Raw genomic sequence first — 18,425 nt, 5'->3', positions numbered from 1 at the left:
AATATAAACCGCACTGTCTCCGTAACGTGAAGAATTCACAACAAGTGTAAAATGCACAAACATTTCTGTGTTTGCTCCACGAAAGAAATAATCACAAAAGTAGATTTGACACACAAAGTTACATTGAAATGCTTTATTTTCAGTGGATACAAAAAATAGTTTTATTGAGGCCAGATAAATACGTTTTATATTGTATGTTATCACTTATCTTTATTGTGGTAACTTCATAATTTTACTTCTGTTAAGGGATGAAAAACATACAGAACACTTCAATTACTCCACATCAGTGAAATGCGTCACAACATCTTAATGGTGACAGATATATCGAAATGTTCTTATCACATTTATCTTTCATAGAGGCTTAAAAGCACAAGAAAAAAAAGCCCATCCATAAAATTTCAGTGACTTCATAACATACAATAAAGCAGTTGACAGACCCAAATCTCCAGTCTGTCGTAGTTTAGAAGCACTGTGGTACATGCCCATGGAATGCAGTACAAAAATGTGTTCTTATATATATATATATATATATATATACACACACACATTTTAAAACAGCAACACATTTTTTTGACTGGCGGACAGTTCCTCTGTCATCCGCAAAAGGCCTTGCATGTGGCAGAGAGAGAAAAAGAGAAAGATGGGGGGAAGCAGTTGGTTCAGCACTTAGAGGAACAGTATGTTAACAAGTGGGACAATAAATGTTAGAAAACCCCACCGATATGAACCTACATGCCCAAAAAAATTGCTTGTCCAGCACCTTCTATTGACCTATGAGGTGAAACTGTCACTCAAGCAGACCAGACACTGTATGGGCTACAGACTAAGGCACTAATAATAACACTACAGACTTGACTGATAAGCAGTGGACCCCCGCCCCTCCCTCCCACGCTCACACACAAAATACAATGCCAGAAAACACCTCTGAATTCAGACCCAACTGTTGAAAAAAAAAACAAACTGAAAAGTGATGGTCTGTCTTTAGCAATTTGCTATACTGTCTGTATGTGGAGGTCAGAATCACTCAGTGCATCCTGTCGCTGTAGAAACGATAAAGAGATGCATCTGATTAGCACAAAGCCATGCATGTTCACAGCAGGACCTAATCTTACAACATACTGTAGTTTAATATTGAAACACAGCCCATATAGTAAGACAAGGGAACCAAACACACTACAATTCAACGCGGTAAACAAAAGGTTCCTCTATTGCAGCAAGTGGTATAATTCAATAAAGTCGCACAGAGCACCCTTAAATCCAGAGACTGATGAACAAAAAATGAGATTAACTGCAGTGATTAGCATTGCAGTCACTTCACCTCCAACTCACTTATTTTAACATCATTTCTTTTGGTTTGGTTATTTTGCTGCTTTCCGAATTTACAGAATTGGAGGTGACCTGACTCAAATCAAATCCCTGGCAGTGATTGAGCATTGCTGGAAAAAACGACTATAATCACTCTCTAACAGTGGGATAGGAAGTCATCAAGGGAAGGGCCAAAGTAAATCTGGAGGGAGTAGTAACCATCAGACAAAGCACAGAGGCGGCACTGCACGGCATTCAATTGATTCAGGAGGTCTGAGGTAGGCTATTCTTAATTTGCATGATGTTGTAGCCAATTAATCTTCCTGGTTACTCTAACCACATATTCTGTACAATATCATCTCTAACATTATTACTTTAAGTATGCATGGTGTAAGGGTAACCAATACTGCCCCCTAAAGCACCATCCATGTTATTGCAACATTATACATCAACATCATGATCCTTTTAATTCTTTTTATACTGTATGTTGGTCTCAATACCTGAAATGATGAGGAATAAAAAAAGTTGTTTGAAGGATTGGGGAAGATATCTAATCTGCTCTGCCAGTGGTGGTAAATAAGTGAGACTATTTCTGCATCCCTCTCTGCTAAAAAATACTTAGGAGTAATAAATATTCCTTCTATGGTAATACATCATCCTGTGTAGAAAAGCATTCACATGGTTAACATAATGTAAAACATTCTACTTGAGCTTTAGCGGCTGCACACGATGACACTTATCTTCAAGGGCTTAGACAAAACATGTAGAATGTGTTGCATCTTAAACAGACATTTTTTGCATGTAGAGCCCATCAATATCAGCATTTTAAAAAAATGACAAGAAAGAAAGCAAAGATACTTATATCACTGTTTACTTTAAAGGAAGATTCCCAAAAACCACTGTCCATTATTGAAATTTACAGTATGGCCCAGGAAACACCAATATGCAAAATCATACCTTTCTTCATATTAGGGTTAATGACCACCAAGTTAAAGTCGAGACACGCCACATGATTTAAACAGACATTAAGGTGCCAAACTGGAGCATAAAGGCCAACATTCATACAACATCAGAGTACCGAGCTGCTCTCTTGAGTGACGCTGCAGTTAAACGGCTGTATCGCATGAACAGCAATATAATCAATTCAAGCAATACAATCTTAAAAGTGTGTGAACTAGATCTGCAATTTGTAAAACAAACAAACAAACAAATCAAAAAAAATAAAAAGGAGCTTAAGGGCAAACATGAAAGCACATGAGCTGTACCGTTTGTCCCAAGCATGTCACATTCTGGTTCAGATTACAACGGTCAAAGTAGTTATGCTATACATGAGGACAAAAAGCAGTTCTTCAGGTCGAATCACCACAATCTTTATGTTGTTTCAGTTCCATACAGTAGTTTTTCAAACTCGCTAGTAGTTGACTTTAAGATTGTGTTTACTGCAGATGTGGGCGTTACTGGTTTGTTAAAAGAGTCACAACATATCTGAAGTTGCTGTAGGCCACATACCTGTTAAAGTGTGCCATTAACACAGGTGTGCTCTTCACACTGCTTCAAGCGTGTGCAGCAGTGATTGAATAACTAGTTGTTGTCCTCTCGTAGTTCACTGGGCAGGAACTTGTACTGCTGCTGCCGGATCTGAGCCAGTTTCTTCCTGGCTTCTTCCAGCTCTCTCTCCTTTCTCAGCATCTCCTCCTGGGCTGCGATGATCTAGACGGACAAAGAACATTTGAATTTAAAGCATCTAACATTTTTAGTATTAGACAACTCTAAGTTACAAATACAGTATTTGCATGAGTATTAAATAAAGTAGTAAATAATATCTTTTTTTGAGAACATTGAGAACGTGAAGAGACACAAGGAGGTATGGATTGATCTAGAAGCTGAGGGTGTTGTCAGTGCACTTTCCAAAACTCACTCAGTCCTCACCCCAGTATAACACAAAATGGTGAACAGGGCTGGAACGTACAAGCTGTTGTAGATGGTAAAGATGGTGGTTGAATAGGAATTTGAATTGACTTTCACTTCACTGACATAACACCTGATAGTACACTAGCACTAAGTTGGAAGGATTTCCTGTTTAGGCAACAGAAGCTTGTCACAGTATTTAATGCTGCTCGACAGTCTTACTTGTGCTATTCCGCCCACAAACTTCGTCTTGACCACCACGTTGTGGTCATCTGCTTTGTCAAACGCTGCCTTCTGAGCTGCCCGCACCAAGTTGTCTGACGCCTTCTTTACTGCATTTCCAGCAATCTATAAGAGGAAGAGATCAGTAGACAACACATAATTATTATTTTTATTATTATTATTATTAATATTATATTAAATAGGAAGCTCTGTAAACGCTGTAGTAAACAAGAACACTGTCCCGCTCCATGCTGAAAACTAAAACTGTGGTATCTTGTTTGGAGTGTGTCTGTACTGTACCTGTAGTCTCCTCATGGCCTCAGAGTCCTGGTCAGCCTTCACCTTACAGGCCACCAGCAGCTGGGCGGTGGAGGCCGCCACCTGTTTGGCTGAAGAAATTAGCTTCTCCTCACTTGCATGGCCTTGCACAGAGGCGTTGGCTGCCTCACACAGGTTGCTGGTTGCTGCTGCCACCATACGTGCCTGGAAGGAAAAAGCAGAATAAGCAAATTTAAGTAATTTTGTTTTCAAAATTGCGCCTCAGATAACGTGCATAATTTTGGCCCTTCACTACACACTTACAGCAGAAATGAGCCCCTGGGACCACTGTCCATCGTCCACAGCATTGGCAGGGATGAGGCCGACTTTGCCCTGAGCCACCAGCTCTCTCTGGGCAGCCGAGGCTGATTTAACCAAAGCGCTGGTGGCTGCAGCGATGGACTTGGCTGCCTCTAGGATCTGCTCCTCGAAGTTCAGCGTCTCGTCCGCCTGCTGAGGGATGGAAAAAGTTACATCTGATCAATCATTTTCCCAATCAACACTGACACACTTGGTGACTAAGAGAAACAAAATATAACTTCCAAAAGCTTCACACAACCAGATACAAAGTACTTTTTAAATTGCAACAGCTGATAAGGAGCTAGATGCAACAGAAGAAGAAACAAGACTGCACAAAGATTATCTGTCAGTATTACGCATCCAATCATACTCAAGTCTGCCTGTTTAAAACACACACAATTTCACGCACAAACACATTCACACCACAAGTCTGTAGACAGAGCGGGACACTGTAGGAATATGTTTGATATATAGTTGGGACTGAATAACAACCTAATATATCAAACATATCAGACAGAGCCCTGCAAAGAAGGCCTCCGGTGGTGGGGGCAGGCAGGGAGGTAGGGGAGGGGTTAACAGGGAGCCAGAGGACATATATTCGGACAGGCTTTAGCTAGAACTACCACAGGTGGATGGATGATCGGAGACGGAGGAGGAAGAGGGGGAAACATGGCAGCTGTGTTGTATGGAAGAAGGGGATATGGCTGAAGATAATACAATGTGGAGGAGGCAAAGTTTCAACTCGCCAATGAGAAAAGTATCAGCTTCAGAGATAAAACTCAAAAAGTAAAACTTTGATGGGCATGTCTATCCAATAAACTGGGTAAAACGTGAGTGTCTGTGATGGTTATGGGAAGCTCAAAATAAGAGACTCTGGTTAAGTCATGATCTTAACTCAAGGTCAAAGAAAATTTGATGGCAATATGTAAACAGGGAGGAGACGGCACAGGACACAGAGCACCCTTTCAGTGTATCAAAAATCAAAAACGTGTCACTTTGTCATCGTGAACTCTCAACATTAACACTGAAACTTCAATGTTAACCACAAAAAACAACAGATGTTTACAGACAGGCACAGAACATTGATAAAGGTAAAAAAAGGGCCACATTTCAAGGCATTGCTACAAAAGAAATGTGTCTAATATACAGTGCTGTATATACTGTTCAGTCCAAAGACATCTGATCAAAATAATCTAAAAAGGCACCAAAACACAATATCTACATGTTGCTACTTGAGTGCTCAGATTTACACTCTTTAAATGCCAGGTGCTCCAAAATACATTATGGCATTTTTTATAGAATAAAGACAATTCTATAAGCAATTGAATGACAGACAGTCCACCATGGAAACCTTCTGTCAGCGGTGGAAGTCCATTTACTCAGGTACTGTAATTTTGAGATGCTTGTACTTTTCTTAAGCGTTTCCATTCTGAGTTACTTCATACTTCTACTCCACTACATTTCAGAGGGAAATATTGTACTTTCTACTCCACTAAATTGATCTGGCAGCTGTAGTTAATAGTTACTTTTCAAATTAAGATTTACATTTTAAAAAACATGTGATAAGCTTATAAAATACAATACAAAACTTGTTAAAAAAAAAAACAGCATCTAGTTGGGGCCCCTTGTCACAGGTTTAAGATGTCTCTGAGTTGTTAACAGTTCTACGAAAGGATGATTCCTCCTCTAAAGTTCTCAGATGGTTTCATTTAAATAATTGTTCCAGGCCCAAAGTGGTAAAATTACCCAACATTTCACAAAAAGCAAAGAGTAATCATCTCACGATTTATCTTGAGACCCTTTGGAGGGGATCTGACCCCTGCTACTTACACATTGATGCATTCATATTCATTTAATAGTTTAATATATGATCATTTATCTGTCACAGAGGCCAAGAACTTTCACTTTTGAATGTGGGACTTTTACTTGTAATGAAGTATTTTTACATTGTTCTATTGGTACTTTTACAACATTATATGAAGTAGTTAAAATTAGCCCAATGCATCAATATTAATAACTCACTACTGAAATATACAATGATATAACAGGAGACCATCTTGCAAAATTAATACTTCTTTTTAAATCACCTCTCCATACACTGACAAAGTGTTATCAGTCATGCAGTCACCAACCTTGGGCTTGGCTCGGGGTTTGAGCTGCTCCAGCTTCTTAGCTGCCGCTTCGATGGACGCTGCTGCTCCGAGCAGTTCAGTTTCTGCAATCACTGTTGGATCCTCGGGGTCCACCCACTCTGAACCTGAGGTGCGCATGCAGACACGCAATTAAGATTAAGATTTAAATATGAAAATAGGATTTCAAAAAATACTGCACAAAGTGGTGTGTCCAAACGTCATGCCTCACAACAACACTGTGATCACACAGAAAGAAAAAAAATCACTGCAGCCCATGCATAGCTGATGGAGGCCACAAACTGCCATTCACCGCAATGAAGATGGAGTGATTTATTTAAAATGAGATGGCACATAAAACGAAGCGCGATGGATGGAGCTCACTATTTACTTGAGAAGCCTGCGAGCAGCTGGACTTCAAAAAATTTAATGAATCAATGCTAGCGCCGAGGAGAGAAGGTGTTGAACAGCTCACAACTGGTAAAGTAAGTCACAGTACAGAAAACAATGCTAACTTACCTCCATCTGTAGCGAGAGAAGGAGGACAGGAATATTACCAAAACTTTGTTTAAAGGAATGTGTCTGTTTCTCTGTTATTTGGGAAATTCAAAATGTATTCTGTTATAGATGTAGTAGCCTCCAACTGGCGATTATAAACAATGACAGATTTTGTTGGAAGCTTCATTAGTAAATGAATAAATATTATCACTTACTGATGTAGATTTGAGTTCATCACATATAACACTGAAGAAATGAGTCAGTGTGTGAAATGTGGTGATGTGATCACTGTGTGTGTGAGCCATTACCTTTCATGGCCTCAGCGGTCTGGATGAGCTCTGTGACAGCTCCTGCCACTCGCTTGGAGCAAGCTGCCAGCTGCTGCTTCTGCTCTCCAGTGGGCTTCTGCAGGACCTACACACACACACACACACACACACACACACACATTAAACAAACACTATTATGACAACATTCATCTGGTTGTTTTAAGTGGTTTCTTATGAAAATGGCACTGCAAATATATTTAAAAACAAAAAGTTGGGACACATCTAAACTAAATTATATCGCATTTTTATTAACCCCTAAAAATCTATTACACTCACAGTTCTCTCCAACCTTACAAACGCTCTGTGGCAAAAGCATCATTCAAAATCACAGAACTTTACTAAAGGTTAACTTGATGTCCCAAAATTAAAATCTAAAGATGCCAAATATGTCAATCAATCAAACTATATTTCTATAGCACCTTCCAACAACCAAAACTGAACCAAAGTGCTGTACAACTTTAAAAACAAGATAAAAATGATAATAACAAATAATAATAAAAGTACAAATAGGTCAGCAGAGCACATTACAACATTAAGATAAAGAGAAGTGTCACAGGGCCACTAACAGCAGAGAAATGCATATAAAATGTTGCATAAGATAAATCTAGAATGTTTATGTCATTGTGCACCCATAAACGCATCTTGGGTTTGACTGTGAGCTTTATACAGTTTTAAAGAGTTGTATGCAACTTATCTGATCTGATTCTGGTGATCCATTTTCTAAGTCTGATTGTTTTCTCTCCTGTTTATGACCTAAGAAAAAAAATTTGCCAGTATAATCTTTCTAAGTTCCTTAAAGGTGTTTTCACCTGTGAAACAGGTGGGAAAAAAGTGTGTTGTTGTAATACTCATTTCAGCCACAAGAGGCTTAAGTGCACCACTTCAGATTAGCGCTGATTAAAATATATTTCTAGCCAGAAGAAAGACATGACAGTAATGATACATAACTTGCTAACACTTAATAAAAATAATCCTGGCAAAACATTTTTTTACCCACCTGTTTCACAGATTAAATTTTTTTAAAGGAATTTTGAAAGTTTATCCTTTTTTCCACCTGTTCTTAAATCATAAACAGGAGAGAAAACAATTATCAGACTTAGAAAAAAAATTCTTGCGATCCATTTTCTCTCACTTGCTTCTCAGGGCTTCCGTAGTAACTTTTATACATACTGTCAAGTTTTTTTCTAAATTTGAAAAAAATGGGGCAAGATATTTAAAGGGAGAAGTTAATGGTCAAAATCAGTCTGATGTATTTCAGCATTTGCTTCTTTGAGAGAATAATTTATACATCTAAAATTTTTAGACATTTACTGTTTTGTGAATGCTAACCAAGAACAACAAAAAATCTCTCACTCACTGAAGATATTTACTGACACAATGTTCAACCTACCAGTAGTACTTGTTCCAGTAGATCGATGTATCCAGTTGTACACTCGGATCCGAACATCAGTGCTCTGTTCTTCACCTCCTCACTGACCTCTGGATGGTAGGCCGCTTGCTGCATGACAGAAACATATATATGTAAAATGAACACAAAGTATAGGTTTTAGACATCCTGTAACGACATTAGGACATCATACATATATTAATTTTTATACCGGTAAGGTAAAAAAAGAACCTTGCAGGTGGTGAGCATGTCTGAAATAGCCTTGCGGCTGAGGTTGGCTGTATGGATGATATCCTCCTGCCGGGCAGAGTTCCCTGCAGCCACTGCTTTAGCTGTTGCCATGGTGATGCCTTTCGTCATGCGAATGAACTCCTCAGGTGTGGTCGTCTTGTTGGGAGCATCCTTGGATTGAAACATCTGGGGACGACAGAGTGGGTGGGTGTCATCATTTGACATGGTAGTAAAAACCGTATCTCCAGTATAACAAAACTAATCAGTGTCTGCTGCATCAGCCCCTTAACCTTTCCATGATCAGATTGGTTTAAGGCAAAAAGCCAAAATATCACTCATGGATCATCAAAGACATCATTCAGCCTCAATCAGTCATATGTAATCCTTGTGATTCTGCATTACTGTTGTCCATGCACATGCACTCCACCCATCCTCACCGTCATTTCCTGTTTGATACACTCGATTGTGGCCTCCAGCGCTCTGGTGCCCCGAGTGGCCTCGTCCTCTACAGCCTTAACCGTCTTCAGCAGGGATGTCACGTTGGTCACCATCACCTGACAGAAAAACAACAGAACATAGAAAATGAAAGGCAGTAATTAGAGAATATGAAAAATACAAAAGACAGAGGCATAAACAACTGATACCTACATATTGCCACATCCAGTCATGGTTTACACTGTAATCTCTTAAGACATCAATAGGACAGCTTACTCTATACATGTCTTACCCCAACTTCAAAATTTGTATATTTACATTTCATGTTTTACAGTGGCTCCCCCTTAAAATTGTAAGCATAATTTGCAAATGTGCCCTTTTTTATGGATATAAACTCCTACTGTCTTCTTCTGCGGTTCCAGCATTGCACAGGACTATAAAGGTGTACTACATCCAACTGAAAGACAGGGGGTGCACAGCACCCATGCAGGAAAGCCCACAGCCCTCAAGACTTGTAGCTAAAATCTGATCAACTACTAAAATCATCTACAGATGGTTTACAAAGTTTTTTTCACCTCAGGTCCTAAAATTGCATGTTATCATCATCTGAACTCCATGACACATTGAGAGACTGTAAAAACTAACTTTTTTTCTTTCACAGCTCGAGGTGATAATGAGCAGTCAGCAGTGTCATTAGTGAATTGTGAACCGCGGCTTAGAAAACGTACACTGCATATGTGTTGTAGCCAACGACTGATTTATCTTGGATACAAATATCCCAGTTTCCTGTTATCCCGAACTTCCAATTTCCTGGGTATTTAGAGGTGCTGTAGCTGATTAATGGTACTGCCTAAGGAAGAGGAAGATGTCTGCTATGCATACATACAGTATATGTGGGATAGTGTAAGTATTTTCATCAACGTAGATTTAGGATTTTAATAGACCTTTTTCATATCAGTTGCACGGGACAGGAAACAAATTAGCATAACTGATTTGATTTCTTACAAGAATAAAATACTCCAACATTCTGATTTTTAAGATTTCTAAATCTGAAAAAGACATAGACACCATATTTAACTGTATTCAAGCCCAATAGAGTCCTTTAAATTAGATGACATTGTGCCAGGACTTGCAGACTCCCTGATCCCCTCACCTTGGCAGCGCTCTTCAGCTGGTACATAGATGGATCATCTGCTGCCTTGCCAGCGGCGCACTTGGTGGCACTAATGAGCTCAGCCAGCGCCTTGGCCACATCTTTGACAGCATTTATCAGAACCACCTAGAGAAAGGACACAGACAGACACCAAATAATCACAACTCAGCCTGGGAAAGAGAAAACTCTGAAAGGTTATTGCCATTCACAGCTCATTCTCTGCTCATATTTCTGATAACAGGCACAGTGAATAAAAGGACAAACAGAAAACTGAGGGAGGAAAACAAGACTGGCTAACCTGCGTCTCAGGGTCATCAGAACCAATACTGGCAGCTCCCAGTTTGACCACATCTGTCAGCTGGGTAATGGTTTTGGCAGACGACTGGGCGGCCTGAGACAACTTGTCCTGACTGGAAGCTGCACCGGACACCAGCATCTTTGTGTCCTCGACCAGAGCTTTGGCTGTCTTCAAAATGTTTTCCCTGAGACAGAAGACAAGGAGGCAAAAAAGAAGGTAGACAAAAGTGTTGGACATTCTTTCAGTGACTGAAGCCCTAATCTAGACGTCTTACTCCAGCAGGAATAAAATGTAAACATGTGTGAATTACACTCATCAAAATGGTGCACACTGGCGCACATCTCTTTTCATACACAAGAAGGATAAGTAAGATCATGTAAACGAGTCAAGTCAGTTCTTTTTCTTAAATTTACGAAAAATAGTAGGAAGCCGCTGCAAAGTTCCTTCTTTATTTTTAAGGGAGCTGCGTGACATAATTTGAGCTAAAAAGTGATTCCATTCCCTTTCATCCTGCCCCTGGCAGGGCTTCTTTACATTTTTGCTTTCTTCAGTGAGGTACAGTACAATTTCATTAACAATTATCAGTAAGGATCTAGGTTAATCATTTTTGGTCTTAGCGGCATGTAATGTGCCAAGTCTTGTCTAGGATCATTAGATATGTATCTCTTTGAACTCCAATCATTCAAAAATAACTAGGCCAACCCAATTTACCACAAGTCAAACACGCGTTTATGAGCACTTTTACTAAAGCACAACAATGTGGTATTTCACAGAATATAACCAGAATTTGTAACTTCTAAACCCATTGTTCTTTTTTTTTTTTAAGCACCACAGGAATCATGCCTCCGAGTGGAATCTTTAGTCTAGGAGCAAGAACAGTACGAGATGTGACACTTCCTCCGTCTTTCAAACCCTGAGGGTAATATGTAGTTTCTAACTTAAGAGATTTCCTGCCTCTGTTCACCAGCTAATATGTCAGTCTGTCAGTTTCAGATGAAAGATAACCGGAGGGCGGATTTTAGACTCCAGTCACTTCTTGTACTTGTAGACTTAGTGATGTCTCGCACGACTGAATGTTTATACAGACGCAATGAGGCACGTTTTCGGGCTCTAACCTGTGGTCAGCGAAGGACTCGTCATTCTCTGCATTGAGTGTGCCGGCGGAGGCAAACATGATGGTGGTGTCCAGATCGGCGATGATGCCAGACACTGCGCTGGCTGCTGTGATGCAGGCCTGAGTGCCCTTATTGCCTGCCTGGAGGGCTGAGAGCACCAAGGACACCTGAGGACACACACAGACATCACACCCTTTAACTATACAGGTGAGGATGTGCAGATATCTTGACCTTAGGCTGAAAGTAGCATTTTCATACAGGGACATTAGGGACACAACCAATAATTTTATTTATTTTTATTTTTCAGTGTCTCACTGTAAAGTAGTATTACTGTGTTGGAGTGGAGTTGAATACACTTTTACTAGTCAAAAGAGCAGAAAAAAAGCAACACACTGTTACAGATTCTGATGAACACTTCCATTTTGCATTATATGTGTTATATTGTGATATGCATCTCCTTGGTATATGATAAATAGTGCATTCAACTGAGAAGCCCAAACACTAGTCACAAGAGGATTTAAAAATTTGCTATGACAGCAAAATACCACGTTATTGCAGAGCAGAGCAACATCACTCAGTGAAATGAGTACATGTCAAACTGGTTCCGACTCCATTTGTTTTCCTCACAGATGCCTGAGTGGCATTAGAAATTGATTAACTAGATGTTTCCGGACCCTTAACACTTGAATTCATACATAAAAGAAATAACAGCTGTGGAAAGTTAAGGGTTAGGAGAAGGTTAGGAGATCAAAACAGAACAAGCATGACATGTTACCCAGACAAACCTGTTCTTTCCGTGTCATGAAGATGTTAAGATAAAGAAAAAATGTAAACGGTCACAATTTAAGAATAATATCTATACAGCAAACTGCTGTGGATTCCCTGTATGAAACCACAACTAATACCTCTGTTTACATTCACAGGCCACATCTGTACAATGTTGCTGGACTGCTTGGATATGATCTGTGCAATACTTTAGTCAGCCTTTAAAGAATAAGCATGCTTTAAGCAAATTCTTTCTTCCAAAATGCTTTAATTCAGGAGGCATATGATAAAATTAATTATAGCACTTACTTATACCATGACAGCAGAATCACATGGTGTTAACTACACAGCTAGAAAATAATGCCTTATTATTCCAGTAAGGAACAACACTGTACAGAGTTAGTCTGGTGTGGATCATACGAGTGATTTGGTATTAACATAATTAAGATTGATGGAAAATACTGACAATGCCACAGTTGACATAGCCTTGGGTTAATGTATGGGGAATCTTAGATAATCATTATAACCTCAGTAGTGGTGTGGACAAAAACATTCTTGTGACAAACATAGCAGATAATAAAAAAGGACAATGTGGTCAAAAATAAATAAATTAGACATTATCTGACAACTATGTACATCTCTTAAAAATAAAAGACAACAAAATTTGAACCCGGATCTTTTAATGACAGGATAATACCTTCTCTGTGACTGCGCGGGCACATTCGATGAGCTCCCGTTTGGTAAAGCCGTCAGAGGGAGTGATCTGCAGAGCTCCAGCCTTCTGGACGAGGAAGATACAGCCATGTCCGAGCTCCTGCACTCGAGTCTTGATCTGGAAACCGATCTAGATAACAGTGAACACAGTATGATACAAATTTACTGAGCAATTATTCTCAATTAAAAAAATGAATTCCAGTTTATGAATCAACTTGCCTTGTAAGAGACAGTTTAGATAAAAATAAAACCATGTACTGTAAACGTTAATGGGTAAGACAATTTGTCTTTGGGTGACACCCAGGCCGTCCTCACCTCTTCTGGCTCAGCTGTGTGAGCAGCCAGTCGTCCCTGAACGGCCAGCTGGCTGTAGTCCACGGTCACCTGAGAGGCCAGGGCTCCAAGCTCGTCAGGACATGTCACTGATTTGGTCATCTGAGGGATAAACACACTGTCAGTCCAAACTACAACACACACACTTACTCCACTTCACTTTTTCCATCTAATCAACGATAATATATTCACAGTCACATTTCCAAAATAGTCTAACAATGTAAACTATTATTTTGAAGGCTTACCATTTCCTGCGCAGTGACAGCAATGGCCTTAGAGTATTTCACCATACTGGTCTGGTAATCCACAAATGAGCCCTCAGGTTCAGGCGGTGTACCTTCATCCAGCTAAGGAAAAACACACACACACACACACACACACAGTTAAAACAGCACTGCAATTATCATTTTAGGTGTGATTGGTGTGTCCTTCACAAAAGGTACAAACAACTTCAAACATGAAAACAACCAATCAATCATTCAGCTCTTCAGTTGCAGAGACATGTTAAATCTAATCTACCCCTCAATTTATAATAATTATGCCAGGTGTGCAGGCACCAGTTCATCTGCAAACCAATGTTAATGCAATTTTATATTCAAATAAACACTCGGAACGAATGGTAAACACTCATTATTAATTATCCACCAAATCCACTCTGTAATTACAGCTTTAAAATGGCACCAACTACAAAAATCATTTGATCACCAACTTGCAGTGCCTACATTATGTTTCTGGCATTTCTGCTAAATTAGACAACACATCTGAGTGTCGTGTCTAAGCTGGGGAGACGAGAGAGATGACGCCATGTGGGGAAAAGCTTGCTGGTACTGGAATTAATCTACAACATGGCAAGTACGTGATGTTCTCTTAACCCGCTGAGTGAAATAACACCTTAGAATCTGCTGTCTTGACTAAGCGACTAAAAGTTCAGCAGAAAAGCCTTTAAATCACCTCTGAAACCACAGCAGAGACTGACCATTATGTCGATGGATTATCTCCTTTTAATCAACTACTGACATGCACACTGAGTGACACACGGACAAAACACACACACACACGCTCATCATGCGGACCCAAACTGAGCCATTTTCATTCATTATTCATGACGTGCCACACAAAGTTGATGCAGAGATGCTGTTCCCTCTGGTGACTCACACCTGAGGCACTTTTTACCCCCTGTGATAAGTCTCACTCAGGAAGGCGAGGAGGGATGTAATTAGTTGATGCTATTTTGTCTGTACTTGAGATAAAAAGGCTTTTTCTTGCTTCACACCTTATGTGTTTGCCAATAGTTTTACTGTTAATTGGAAAGATGAGTCTAAGGACCTAACACTGGCTGTGCTGACAGTCAATTTTCCTCTACTTCGATGGCTTGTGATTTGTATCAATATGCTACAGGACACCATGTGGGAAAAAAGGAAATCTTAATTAGAAAACAATGGTTGTTCCCGGAACATCCTGGAAAAATATTAAGACCATTTGCTTTCCTGCCAGTTCCCCTGCACTCACTATCAACCTCTAACCAATATATTCCACTTGTTTTCTCAACAGTATTTTGGCTCTTTCTATTGTGGCCATTACCAAAACAAGATCTTTTCTGCTATACAATTTTTGCCAACTCGTTAAGATTATGCTGAAATGGTAATGTGTTGTGGGAACCAAAACTTTGTTCTCACTTCATTTCAGTAATCGGTGCAGCAAAGAGTGGAAAAGGAAAACTGAGGCCTTTTCCTGGAGCCTGACGGGAGCCTGATGGGAGTTGGTCCACCCTGTGGCCATCCAGAGTGAACCAAGTCTTGGGCTACTGGATTTTAGTTGCAGAAACTGGCTGTTAGTACATGGAAAGCTACATTTTTTGTGGGGCATAAACTAGCTAGTTGTGCACTTCATACATTTGGGCTGATTTCTCCGTGCTGGTTCTCCTTGAAAGGATTTTGGGTAGTTGTCCAGCTGTACTGCAACAGCGTGGGGATAATTATGATGACCCCCTCAGCTCAACAGGTGGGGGTCGGAGACGGGGCAGAGCTGTCAACGTTGAGTGAACTGGGCACGTCTGATTAAGGTCTCGAAAAATGTTCAGATGAGCACAAAACAGCTGCTAAAGAAAACATTTGAGGTGGTTTGAGCATCTGGTAAAGATAACTCTTGACGCCTCCTACTGGAAATCTTTGAGGGGCACCAACCTGGGAGGAGACCCTGAAGCCGGCTCAGAATATACTGGAGGGACCCCTACAGTGATGTACCTGGAGACATGGCTAGGGAAAAGGATGTCTGGGCTTTTCTGCTTAGTCTATTGCCACTAGACAAGTGGTGTAGAAAGGTGATGGAGGACACGACTCGTCTGTAGCAGCTCTTAGGTTTTATTAAAGAACTAGAGAGTGTGAATTGATTTGACCAATCACAATCTTGGCATCCAAGCAAATGGAAAGCTAATAGCCATGTTTTGGTGTGTTCCAATCACCAGTGTTTGCCCTGCACCCAAGCATGCCCAGCAGCACTCACCTTGGCCATGGCCTCTGCAATGGACTCCACCATTCCTCCCACCATTCCCACTTCGCTGGCAGCCTCATTCAATGTGACCATGATATCATCAACCGCCTCCTTCATGAGCTGGACTGCCTCTGCTATGGCATCATGAGTATGGGACGCCTGTGAAGTGTGACATCAAGGCACATTAAATAAGACTGTATAGATTATCCTTCCAGGGAGGGGGAGTAGCAACATATAAGAAAAGAGCATAAAATGAAACAGTTATACCTTTGGGTTTCCTCCACCCTCCTTGGCAGCATACAGCATCTGCAGGGCAGACTCAGCCAGGGTCTTAGTTTGGTCCAGGAAAGTCATCTGCTGCTGGTGGTCATTCAGCTTGGATGCCACACCCACAGAGGCCATGATCAGCGGTTCAAAGTAACCGGCCAACTGGGTCACCTGAGGCAAAGGGTGACATTCTTTAATGAGTTCACTGAGAATTACTCACTGCAACTCTTGTTGTCCATTTGAAAATGTAACACTTGCTGCAATTTCAAATGGACAACAAGAGTTACAGTAAGTCAATTATTATTTAAAAACATGGTTCCCACACCTTCTTAAACATCAAATCCAAGGACTTTTCAAGGAATTTCCAGGCTGAATTCCCTCAAATTCAAGGACCCAACACGGCATAGTTTGAGACACAGATCAGGGTTAATTACTGTTACAACATTGAATTTTTTATAATGACAGCTAGCAGGCTTTACTGAAGCTCACAGACAACAATTACACAAAGAGAGAGGCTTGAGGCTTCTCAATTGTGCTGCTGTGTTACAGTGATGTAAGGAGGACACTAAAATCTATGTGCAGGGGGAATGGTGACAGACTTGTGGTATCTTGTGCTTCAGTTTTTTTCAGCTTGTTATTTTACTTAAGTGATTATTAAGGTTGCATTACAATTTTGCTATGTCTACATGCAGTGTACTACTTCTAAAATTGAATGAAATATTTTGCCTATACACTTTTACATGACAAGAGAGCCTTTAGAGGTATCTACTGATTAAAGAGAAATTGCTGTGATAAATATCACAATACTAATTTTGTCCAGATAACCCACTCCTAACATGTGGAAATGTGTAATACTGCTACACATTAAAAAAGTTAATTGCTCCACAGTTATAGTATTTAAGTTAAGTAATTAACTCTCTGCCCTATATACCTTGTGTCCTAGTTGGGAAGCCTCGCCTCTGGCAGCGGTTGAAACGGGGTCAATTAAGTGGCCAATTTCCTGCACAGTGGACGTCAGCTGCTCTTGTAGCGCCTGAAGAGAGGAAATAAACAGAAATTAGTTTTTGTCTTGCTTTTTATGGGAGATAGAGGTACATTCAAATAAGTCAGCTGGCACCTGCTAAAAATCACTAGGCAGGGAACTAAACAGGGAAATATTGTCCCCAAGCTCCTAAAATGTCAGCTTAAACTGTTCATACGACACAACTGGTGCAAGTGCCGAAAACTGCTCTGTGACCAGTTCTGCATTAAAATATACAGGGCATACGGATCCAGTGGGACCCAAACTGTACTGCAGCAGACCTGCAGTACAGTTTAGATCCTAGAAGGATCAACAAAGTACTGGTTTGCACTGTAGAAAGTTTTTTAAAATGACATTAGATCTCTGATTTTGTCTAATGAGCGGTTTGTGACCTAGAATGGATAGAAACCTAATTAAAACCACCAATAATAGATCTATAATATAACAGAGAGACACAAAAAGCAACACAAGGACTAGAAAAAGAAAACAAAAAACAATCTGACTGTTAAACTGACAAGAAGAAAAAGACAGAAAGTGAGTGATAGAGACAAACAAACAGACACAAATGCAAACAGAGAACTATACCAGTAGTTGTCTGTGGAACATTTCGACTTATTTTCTGATGGTTGCTTACCTCCAGTGAGATGTCGTCCCTGCTGGGTAAATTCTGGCTGACTGCTGCCAGAGAGGCCTGCTCAATGTCCCGGATACATTTGTTGATGTTATCAATTGACGAGTCGCACTCCCGCTGGCCTGGGGCCTTGTCCCTGAGAGTAAAATGGGAACAGGAAAAGAAGAGAAATAGAAAGCAATAAAAGAAGTGCAAATGTTAACAGAACTAACACTAAAACACAGACAGGTTCCAGGATGTCTCTTTAACATATTTTCTACTGGTTCCTTCAGCTCATTGCTGCTCAGGTCACATCTGCTGATATGTGGCCTGTAGGGTCTCATCACTACACAGGGAGATCAAGCTGAGCAGCAAAATTAGCTTTGAAGCTTCTGAGTGGTCTGGGGCACCGGCCACATGGGCAGAATAAAGTTTAGTTAAACATCCATTTCCATGCATGGTAGCACACTGAAAGTAAAACTGAAATAAAACTTCATCTTTTGCATGTAACGAGACTAACAAAGTTATGAGGTTGGCTTTTGCAGGATGGAGTCCATTCCTATCTGTGTTCTTTGGCACCGCAGTGTATTACTGAAT

General features: G+C 40.3%; 1 protein-coding gene across 7 annotated transcripts in view; it reads right to left on the bottom strand.

Annotated features, from left to right (window-relative positions):
• Nucleotides 1–118: 118 nt before the first annotated feature.
• The window catches only part of tln2a (talin 2a), a 92,915-nt gene continuing 74,608 nt past the window's right edge, over nt 119–18,425 (bottom strand). For 4 of the 7 annotated variants that reach the window (XM_044190709.1, XM_044190760.1, XM_044190724.1 and 1 more), the window contains 20 exons: nt 17,853–17,985; nt 17,129–17,230; nt 16,198–16,368; nt 15,943–16,089; nt 13,686–13,787; nt 13,423–13,542; nt 13,091–13,237; nt 11,629–11,795; nt 10,514–10,697; nt 10,216–10,341; nt 9,065–9,181; nt 8,628–8,813; nt 8,400–8,507; nt 6,989–7,094; nt 6,702–6,707; nt 6,186–6,310; nt 4,018–4,206; nt 3,736–3,918; nt 3,436–3,561; nt 119–3,015 (listed from right to left, as the gene is read on the bottom strand). In XM_044190709.1, the coding sequence (XP_044046644.1) occupies nt 2,887–3,015; nt 3,436–3,561; nt 3,736–3,918; nt 4,018–4,206; nt 6,186–6,310; nt 6,702–6,707; nt 6,989–7,094; nt 8,400–8,507; nt 8,628–8,813; nt 9,065–9,181; nt 10,216–10,341; nt 10,514–10,697; nt 11,629–11,795; nt 13,091–13,237; nt 13,423–13,542; nt 13,686–13,787; nt 15,943–16,089; nt 16,198–16,368; nt 17,129–17,230; nt 17,853–17,985 (2,674 nt within the window). In that variant the 3' untranslated portion in view covers nt 119–2,886. The remainder of the gene's footprint in view (nt 3,016–3,435; nt 3,562–3,735; nt 3,919–4,017; nt 4,207–6,185; nt 6,311–6,701; nt 6,708–6,988; nt 7,095–8,399; nt 8,508–8,627; nt 8,814–9,064; nt 9,182–10,215; nt 10,342–10,513; nt 10,698–11,628; nt 11,796–13,090; nt 13,238–13,422; nt 13,543–13,685; nt 13,788–15,942; nt 16,090–16,197; nt 16,369–17,128; nt 17,231–17,852; nt 17,986–18,425) is intronic. The other 3 variants (XM_044190730.1, XM_044190740.1, XM_044190750.1) reach the window with 3 other exon arrangements.

Source organism: Siniperca chuatsi, linkage group LG1 (genome assembly GCF_020085105.1).
Source record: "Siniperca chuatsi isolate FFG_IHB_CAS linkage group LG1, ASM2008510v1, whole genome shotgun sequence".
Classification (NCBI taxonomy): Eukaryota; Metazoa; Chordata; class Actinopteri; order Centrarchiformes; family Sinipercidae; genus Siniperca; species Siniperca chuatsi.
Note: the sequence above shows the minus strand (reverse complement) of the source record. Positions and strands in the feature narration are given on the sequence as shown.